This window comes from Trematomus bernacchii, unplaced genomic scaffold (genome assembly GCF_902827165.1).
Source record: "Trematomus bernacchii unplaced genomic scaffold, fTreBer1.1, whole genome shotgun sequence".
Taxonomy (NCBI): domain Eukaryota; kingdom Metazoa; phylum Chordata; class Actinopteri; order Perciformes; family Nototheniidae; genus Trematomus; species Trematomus bernacchii.
In genome coordinates, this window is record NW_022987973.1 from 12,059,632 (window position 1) to 12,070,078 (window position 10,447).

General features: G+C 38.9%; 1 protein-coding gene across 1 annotated transcript; it reads left to right on the top strand.

Moving 5' to 3' along the window:
• Nucleotides 1–351: 351 nt before the first annotated feature.
• cul4a (cullin 4A) lies at nt 352–9,595 on the top strand. The gene is made up of 20 exons (XM_034116553.1): nt 352–998; nt 2,014–2,129; nt 2,280–2,383; nt 3,175–3,244; nt 3,333–3,406; nt 3,494–3,656; nt 3,749–3,838; nt 3,944–4,026; nt 4,604–4,671; nt 4,819–4,937; nt 5,060–5,252; nt 5,373–5,477; nt 5,594–5,704; nt 6,460–6,545; nt 6,678–6,785; nt 7,339–7,452; nt 7,543–7,648; nt 7,736–7,908; nt 8,045–8,197; nt 8,729–9,595. Exons 1-20 carry the CDS (start codon nt 857–859, stop codon nt 8,822–8,824), a joined length of 2,274 nt encoding a protein of 757 aa, XP_033972444.1. The 5' UTR covers nt 352–856; the 3' UTR covers nt 8,825–9,595.
• Nucleotides 9,596–10,447: the final 852 nt, after the last annotated feature.

Consider the following 10,447-nt stretch of genomic DNA (forward strand, 5'->3'; position numbering starts at 1 on the left):
AATAAATGGTCAACTATATTAATAATTGTTTCATGTTTAATCACATCTGTAAACATAAGCTTAAAGTTGAGATTTTTGCATGATTCTTCGGTCTGTCAATTCAATGTAATCAGTGATAAATCGAAGAAATATTTATGAAACTTAATCATATTAAATATGTAACAACAATAATAATAATACTGTGACTTGAGTAACTTTACCTCAAATACTCTTTATTGCTCGGTATAAATTAATTTTGATGTTTTTAATGTTTGAGCTCTCCAACAAACTGGAAGAAAGAAAATGACAGTGAAAGGTCAAACTGTCACTGAACGCACCTCGGCCGCTTTTCACCCAGGATGCACCTGTCCAACTGAACTGTCTGAGAAAAGCCATTTTGTTGTGCTAGCTAGCTAACGCTATGTGGGTAAAGAAAGCCACTAAAAATATGGGTCTGTTACATCAACGCTAACTCTGTCGTTTTTCCTTGTTTCTTTACCGGCGCAGTGATATACCTCTGTAAGTAGGCAGCACTGGCATGGACTAACGTTATCCGGAAAACAAGCTGAAGTGTTTAGAAGAAGACGGTAGCTGGTAGCTAAAGTGTGCTGCAGTTTCAGATAACACACTGTTAGCTAACATTAGATATCTGTTTACTTCACCTACGGTAGTTATGGGCTTTTTTTCTGATTGATTCACGTTAGTCAGTGTGTGTGTGTTTGTAAATGTGTTTTAAATACACTTCGGCTGCCCACCAAAGACAACTGGTTCAACAAAGAGTCTGTGACAGTGAGTAATAAACAGGCGACTGGACTATCAAACAGTAACTAAGAAAGAAAATAAGCATACAGCGTTGAACCCTCACGCTAATCTGATAATGGCAGAGGACACCCGACAGGACAAGAGGGCCAGCTTCTCGGCCCTGACGGAGCACAACACCAACGGGATGGCCCGGAGCTCCGCCGTGGCCTCCAGCAAGAGTGGCGCTTCAAAGAAATTAGTGATCAAGAATTTCAAAGGTACTGTCCCTGGTCGTTTTCAGCTTCTTTACCTAACAGCGTCACTTCATATATTTTATAATACTGAGCGTGTAACTTTTAGATGATGCTGTCAAAAAAAGTTGGGTACATATTGTTTTCATTTACCCAAAATGGTCTGATTAGAGCAATTTCAAAAATGTCCCAAATTGGGATCAGTAAAGTACCATCTTATCTTATGTCCGATTTTAATAGGCTTTGATTTTGTAACCACACATGCTAACATCTCCTAGTCATTTTTTGTTCGATTCATTTATTTATTTGGCGTCACAACTTCTGTTTGTCCCATCAGATTTGAGCACGCATTGGGTGTAGTAGACTAATTCAGTTATTAATAAAAATAATATAATAAATAAGACTTTGATAATGTGACGTTTTATTTTGTCTTTCTCTTTTTTTTTACCCACATAACAAATACATAAACATGTACCTGTTACAATGACTGTGCATCTTTTGGCTGCTATTGGTAGATTAAATAGTAATTTTCCGCAATCATTTGACAACTTGTGATAGGATGCCATTATATTGTTTTTGTTTATCAACTACTAATTGTGACAGAGCTTTATAGCTAACAAACAGTTACTTTTAATACAGGCAGCCAAGCATTTCTTTAGGACAACATATGTGCAAACTTCTACTGAACAACGTATATCCAACTTATGTACTATTTATTAAACAACAAGTCACAAAATAAAGCACTATACTTCAGTACCTTTTGCCATTAAAAATAAGTATTTACTTTCTCACCTGGTCTACAGTATGTGGTGTAGGCCTTGGTTTATTGTCCGTTATCCCAAAAATGACAATTAAAAACACATTTTTTAAAAAAAAGCTTGTGGTTTTACAAACCTGCAACTTATCATGTTTCGGTTAAACACGTGAAACCATGTTTTAAGATGCAAATATATTTTTTATTTTCATTATATGCTTCCTTTTATCTTCTTTGGCAATATCTAAGTTGTATTCATTAACATTGTTGCTTTTTTCTCTCCAACAGACAGGCCAAAATTAGCCGAGAACTACACCGAGGATACATGGCTGAAGCTACGAGATGCAGTGGGAGCCATCCAGAACAGCACCTCTATCAAGTACAATCTGGAGGAGCTCTATCAGGTAGCTACAACTACAATTTCTACATATCAAAAGTGGTACTCATAATTTGCAATAAATTACCAAGAATAGCTTTAAATCAAGAAATAATGTGACAAACATTAACTTTTTTTTTCTGCTCTTGTTTCTCTCCCTTGTCTCTCTTTCTTGAAGGCGGTAGAAAACCTGTGTTCGTATAAAGTCTCCCCCACGCTGTACAAGCAGCTACGGCAAGTGTGTGAAGATCATGTGCAGGCCCAGATCAAACAGTTTAGAGAATATCCTTTTTTTGTGAACAGACGCATAACGCAAGCCATGTGTTGAAGCTGTGAAAACATTTCGAATCATGATGCATTGTGTCACTGAGTCTCTCCTGGCAGTTAGTATCTTATCTCAAAACTTTGGAAATCAAACTGCATTTGGCCTGTTCTCAGCCCTGTTGAATACTGCGCTGCAGAAATGTTCATTTAGTAATCCTCTTCAGATCAAGCAGCCCATGATTCATATAAGAGAAGACAGTTGGACCAGCCTTTACTTACTGTAGCGATTTAAGCCAAAATGCAGTGCTAATATTTATCACAAACTTGTAGCTTTATTTGTACATGTATATGAGATTTAACAGATGGCTTTCAACTTAATTTAGAAAGTTTTGGCTCTCCTGTTACACCTCAGGTGTTGTTGCAGTCTTTTCTCACAAGAGGTCAACATACAACAAGTTTGACAGCTTTATAATCCTAAACAAAAGGGCTGTTTGTCTGTTATAGGCAAAGCAATTACAGGACCTTTTAATTAATGTAATCATATTTCATGTATTTCATTTGCAAAAATAACTGTTTTTATTCTCTGTATTTAGGTGGACTTGATTTATGGCCCCAAAATATAGATTCCCCCCCGCCCCCCTCTAATAAGATCTACAGAATGTTCAGTAAAGAGTAAAAATATTACTTTTACCTAACTTGAACCCCAAATCTTTTTGAGCAAATAAGTGAGATAAATGGTTTATTTCATGCTTGCTAACAAAAGGATACTTTGAACATGTGTGAAGGTTTTTCCTTAACATGGAGCTCACAGAGTCTTTGGACAACCTTTCCTTCCTGAAGCGAATGAATCGCTGCTGGCAGGATCACTGCAGGCAAACTGTAAGTGTGATGTTTGACAAGCATGCATATCAAACCTGTTTGATTAAGAAAGTTTCCTTTAAGACTCTTGTTGTTTTTCTCTTTATAGATAATGATCCGAAGTATCTTTCTCTTCCTGGATCGTACCTATGTGCTTCAGAACTCCCTACTCCCCTCCATCTGGTAAAGCTACAGTTTATGCAAACACATTTTCTTTATTCTGTCTGTCTGGTGTATTAGGAGGCTGATGTTATTATTTATACCATGCAGGGACACTGGGTTGGAGCTGTTTCGTACCCACATTGTGAGTGACAGCGGGGTTCAGAAACGGACAGTAGACGGCATCTTGGAGCAGATAGAACTGGAGCGGAACGGAGAGACAGTCGACCGGAGTCTGATCAGGAGTCTGCTGGGCATGCTGTCAGACCTGCAGGTACCTAAGCCCCTGGTTTATTACTAACAAACTAGTTGACTTGAGTTTATGTCATTGTTTTTACACCCAGAAACTTTCTATTTTTTGTTCAGGTTTACAAAGATTCCTTTGAGGAGAGGTTTTTGATCGAGACCAATCGTCTGTACGCTGCAGAGGGACAGCGGCTGATGCAGCAGAGAGATGTGAGTGGGAGGATTCATGGATATTTGATGTATTGATCACTAATCCGTCACACACTTGATGCCATCACATGCAACTGCTCTGAATCTTCATGTTTATGTGTCCAGGTGCCGGAGTACCTGCACCACGTGGCTCGTCGGCTGGAGGAGGAGAACGATCGAATCATGAGCTACCTCGACCAGAGCACTCAGTAATTTGTTTTTAAATGTTTAACTCTCTAAAATCTAAATTCCATAATTAACACTTTTTAATAAAAAACAACAACGCATGTGCATACCAAGAGAAACAAGTAAAGAGAACATAAATAACCATTCATTATAATTTCTTCCCAAACATTAACACAGGGTAAACCTATAATACAATACCATTAAGAGCCTGGTGTTTTTAAATGTACTTTTTGTAGACAAATGGTTCATTATAGTGTCAGGTGTTTGCTTACATTTCTAGTACAGAGCCCTATGTTAAATTCCCTTAACATCTTCTTTGTCATTCTTTTTACTATCTTCCGTTTGTTTGATTTTTAATAACCCACATTAGTAAAGCATGTGTATAGCTCTAATTGTCTAATAATGGTAAAATCCACACTATTCAGAGGTTACAGCTTTGTTTATTATTCTTAAGTCCACAAATAGTTAAGAAACTTAACCTGGAAAACTTGCTATGCTAAAATGTCATTTTATTGAATGAATAAATGGACAAACCTTTCATGTATGTGTTTATTATATCTTTTTGATACATGTTCTCTCTTTTTCCCACGTATCTTGCAGGAAACCACTTATTAGCTGTGTTGAGAAACAACTTTTAGGAGAACACATGACTGCAATGCTACAAAAAGGTACGTCTGCGTTCCTGTACTTACACATCCATCCCTTTTGAAATCTGTGAATTAAGTGTTGTTAATGTGAAATTGCTAAAATGCTGTAACATTTTCCATATGGACATAACATAATATGCAATAATAGTGTAATTTGTTTTATTCCAGGACTGAGCACCATGTTGGATGGGAATCGTGTGACTGAGCTGTGCCTCCTCTACCAGCTCTTCAGCAAGGTGAAGGGCGGACTCCCCACACTGCTGCAGTTCTGGAGGGATTACATTAAGGTAAACATACATACCTCATACACACAGATACACAACACAAAGCATTACTATCAAGAAAAACATGGCCTTTTTTATGTCTGAGAGATGCATTTGCACATTGATGAATCTGTCCCTGGTCTCAGTCCTTCGGTGGAGAGATTGTCTGCACTCCAGAGAAAGACAAGGACATGGTGCAAGACCTGCTGGACTTCAAAGACAAGATGGACAACGTTGCACAGAACTGCTTTGTGCGGAATGAAGGATTCATCAACGCCATGAAGGAGGCCTTCGAGACCTTCATCAACAAGAGGCCCAACAAACCCGCTGAACTTATTGGTGAGTCAGGCAAATGAATGACATGGCACTTGTTACTCATAAACATACCTTTTAATTAGGTTTCTTTAGTTATAGCCTGTAATAATAGTTGTCTGTAATAATACATTGCTTCCCATCCAGCTAAATATGTGGACTCTAAGTTGAGAGCGGGGAACAAAGAGGCTACAGAGGAAGAGCTGGAGAGAATCCTGGATAAGATAATGATAATCTTCCGTTTCATACACGGTCAGTTTCACTTCCGTCGTCAATGCTGGCTGTCTCAGACAAATATTGCTCTCAACCACTATGAAGCGTTTAACACTGTGATGAGAGCTTTTTATCTGTGTTGTCTTTTACTCCAGGAAAAGATGTGTTTGAGGCTTTTTATAAGAAGGACTTGGCCAAGCGTCTGCTGGTTGGAAAGAGTGCTTCTGTTGACGCTGAAAAGTCCATGCTCTCCAAGCTCAAACATGGTGAGTCGAAAGTCAAGGAAGTAGCTGTTCTTTTGTCTTAAATATAAATTCCAGAATTAGTAAAAAAAATGATTGTCCGTTGAGTGTCTTTCATGGCATTTAGAGCATGCAGCCACTGCAGCCAAAAAACCAACCACTGTGCCAGAGAGCTTGGGAATAGAGCTGACAAACTGAAAATAATGTCAGATTATCACCGCAGCGCCGCACACAGATAATGATTTGAATGCATGGTTCTGTTGGTTACCTGCCAGTTATTAGGCTTCATGGCATGGTTTCATACTTTTCTGGGATAGTCTGTTATCTCATTGAAGTCAAAAATGAAATGAAAATCTGCTCAAAGATTGTAGGTCAATCCCTTGAGGAACGTTATGACTCGTGATATTAATGCTGGTGTACAACACTGTATTGAAGTCCAATCATGTCCTGAACGGCAAATAAAAACGGATACCATCACATTATTGGAGATGCATGGTTATACTAAAATTAGATAGACAGTTTAATCCAAGATCAGATGTCGGCTGAAGGGTCTTGAATGTATTGTCTGCTATGATGATAAACATTTTAAATATATGTATTTGTTATTTTTGTCTTACATATGTTGTGTTTGTTCAATGGCACTGCTGTGGTGCAACAACATTTTTAGACTTTTATCTGATCATGAAGTTTCATTATCACTATGATCATTGTCAACATGACGAGCGCTCATGTGTAGGTGTGAGAATGATTCAATGTTTTGTGGTTTTGACTTCCTCCAGAGTGCGGAGCAGCCTTCACCAGCAAGCTGGAGGGGATGTTCAAGGACATGGAACTGTCCAAAGACATCATGATCCAGTTCAAACAGGTACTCCACATAAATACCAATATTAACAGAATACAAATATTGATGCCGTATTTCAGTATCTGTATGCATTCTGAGTGTCATTAAATGCGTTTTTACATGCACTATTATAAAATCTATGATTCTTCTGCTCAGCATATGCAGAACCAGAGCGAGCCGAGCAACATTGAACTCACTGTGAACATCCTCACTATGGGCTACTGGCCTTCATACATACCCATGGAGGTCCACTTGCCCCCAGAGGTACGCACGTCTTTGTTTGGGTTCCTTAATGTGCACTCTGTGCTAAGTCTGACAAAAAACACTGAAGCATCTAGGGAAGCAGTTTTCTATTTTGTTTGTGAACTACAGTTTGAGCATCAGACTATTTGTTTAAACAATATTTAGCCTTTCATTTGTTCTATTTTAGTGTGATGATTTAAAGTAGTTATTTGGGAAACACTATTCATTTTCATGCACAAAATAATCAGTTTAGCCCACATTCTCCTAAAAATATTCCTGCTAAGCTGCTTACATGGCTAATGGAAATACTCACCACTTATTTTCTAAGTTTTAAGCATATCCATCTTGTCTTAACCAAAAAATGCTTAATTTGAATGCCTAATTCATAACATTACATTATATGCTGTATATAAAACCCATACAAAATTCTGAATATTGTCATATTCAGAATAATAGTTGTAAACAACATGAAATCTGGTTTCACAGAGTTTATTGTGTCTTCATACTGATGATCTCTTAACTTAGCAGAGTCATCAGCCGATCCCTAACAGACTGTCTCTTTGTGTTTGTGTAGATGGTGAAACTCCAGGAGGTGTTCAAGTTGTTCTACCTGGGGAAGCACAGTGGGAGGAAGCTGCAGTGGCAGCCCACACTAGGCCACGCTGTACTAAAGGCAGAGTTTAAGGAGGTAAGGGCATAATGCACACTGATAGAGAAAAGACGAAAAGGCTTGGGAAACCCTCTGATTCACACTTACAATCATTCCTTTTTGCCACAGGGGAAGAAAGAGCTGCAGGTGTCGCTGTTCCAGACGCTGGTGCTGCTGATGTTCAATGAGGGAGAGGAATTCAGCGTGGATGAGATCCGCACTGCCACAGGCATAGGTTAAACACGTCTTCAAACATGTAGTACAACTATTCTATTGTGTGAGAGGGGCCTGGGTGTCACAGACTGTCTCTTGTCCTGCACAGAGGAGGGAGAGCTCAGGCGGACGCTGCAGTCCCTGGCTTGCGGAAAGGCTCGCGTCCTCAACAAGAACCCTCGAGGGAAGGACGTGGAGGACGGAGACCGCTTCAATTTCAACAATGATTTCAAACATAAACTGTTCCGCATCAAGATCAACCAGATCCAGATGAAGGAAACGGTAAAAAAATCGTTCTTTCTTTTGATGTTTTGACATATGGATGTTAGTAGCAAAGAAAGCTTGACGCTGTTCTTGCAATGTATGTTTTTCTATGCAGAAGGATGGTTTAATCCATATTTACACATTGTTCTTACAGGTAGAGGAGCAGGTAAGCACCACAGAGCGCGTCTTTCAAGACAGGCAGTATCAGATCGATGCAGCTGTGGTGCGTATCATGAAGATGAGGAAGACCCTCAGTCACAACCTCCTGGTGTCAGAGCTCTACAACCAGCTCAAGTTCCCCGTAAAGGTGAACAATCCTAAGCTTCTTCTTATTCTTTGAATTGATAACTGATTTAATGTCCATTTCTAGAATGTAGTATGAAAACACTTAGAATGCATTATTACCTGCTTATAGCATGGTTTAATTATATTTAAAGGTGAATTAAAAATACATATTGACAACGTTTTGTGTTTTGCATAGATTTAATGTTTCTTTCACTCTAATACACTATTGCTATACAAATGGGACCAGCCCTTTTGAAAGTACTATGATACTTGTGCCTTGTTACTCATTCTAAAATATTTTATATTATGAATATTTGTATTTAACTTAAATTTGACATTTATTTAAGCACATTATAACTCATTGTAAGTCAAATCCATGGTACAATCATTAAGTAATTTAACTGTTACCTTTCTAGATATTTTTTATTCACACACATACACACGAACGAACGAACGAACGAACGAACGAACGAACGAACGAACGAACGAACGAACGAACGAACGAACGAACGAACGAACGAAGCTCATAATTGACTTTCTTTCCTGTCTGCAGCCGGGCGATCTGAAGAAGCGGATCGAGTCGCTCATAGACAGAGACTACATGGAGCGTGACAAGGAGACTCCTAACCAGTACCACTATGTTGCCTGAAGGGATACAGCTGTTACTGCCATGCTTTCCTCAGAGCAAGCGTACAGCTGGCCCCCCTAAACACAGCATAACGGCCCTCCAGCCACCCGACTCTCCTCTGGTGCCCATCTTCCCCTCCATCCAGGATCCTGGACGCATCGTCCCGATCACACAGAGCTCCAGAGAGACGAGAGACACTTGGCTGTACCGTTCCCACTCTGCGTTACCTTTAGTGACTCGGGACTGGGGGAGTGGCCCGGGTTGTTGATGGTTGGTTTATGTGACTTACAAATCTGCTAATGCAAAACTCAACTGAAAATGATTAGCACTTTCCTCTGTTTTTGTTTCATTTTTTCCCTCCCAGGATTTTGATTTGTTTCCCCCTCTCCATCACGCTGTTCTAAAATCACTTATTTTCTACTATAGTTGGTTTGTCTTGAGTTTTAAGTTTATATTGTTTTTTTTGTTCAAGGCGTTCCCCTTGGGAATGGCTGCGTAAACTGCTGAGTGTAAACCTGGTTGGTTGGTTGGTTGGTATGGCAGAGAAACAGCTGTTAAGGACAAAAAAAGACTTAAGAAGAGGAAATGGGTCAGACGTGTTTTGGTATGAGGGGAGGGTTTATTGCTCAGAAGCTAAACAACATGCAGGCAGGCCACTTGGGTATTTCTTTGGGTATCTTCTATGTTCTGACCAAAATGTCCAAATGTCATGTGCTGACGTTTTTGTAGATCAGATTGTATTACGTGTAAGAGTGAGAAAAAGTGAACCTGAATAAATGGATATTTAATGATTCAATTCATAATTTGTAGATAAATAGCTAGTAGTAGTGTTGATATTTTCTTTATTTGAATACATGTCTTCCATCTTGCCTCTTTTCAGCTTGATCATGCTACATAGCTCAGTGTGCGAACAGTGTGCAACTCATTCAGTCCAATATGATTTCATCAAATGGTGAATCTTGATTAAAACAAAACAATTTTCAATGGGATCAGAGCAGATGGGCTTTAATGTATCAAGAATCTTGTCTTGTAGGCATCATTGAGGTTTGCAGTTTAAGTATCAAAACATTGACATTACTTAGATCAGAAGTCATTTAAACACTATAATGTCCTTTTCCCGCCTCGTATCACTCCCTAAATCATACAAAAAGTAAGTTGTCCGTTCTCTTTCCAATCAGTTTTGAGTTATTATTGGGTTTTACTTTTCCGATAAACTAGCCATTCTGGATTTTAATATCTAAGTTAAGGGAAGATGGAAATGAAAGCATATTTCTTAATACTTTCACTATCACGGCAGGGAATGTACATCTTTGTATATATCACTTAGAAATAGATATTACATCAATGACAAATTGTTGTCTGACATTCTAGTCTTAATAAAACAAGAAAATGTCACGTATTTAGTTAAAACACAAGTTGAACTATGCAGGGAGATTTTAGCAGGGCCCTGATAAGTCTTGTGCAGCAGCATTAAAGCAGCCTCTGCGTTCCTTCTAGGGTTTGCACACCCTCGTGAATTGATGATGGTGTCAGCTGACTTCCCACCACAACACATGCAGCCTGCACAGGGTCTGTCTGGACTCACATGCTGACTTCCTATATTGCAATCTTGACGTTGTTCTTCAGATGATACAGGATGTGTAA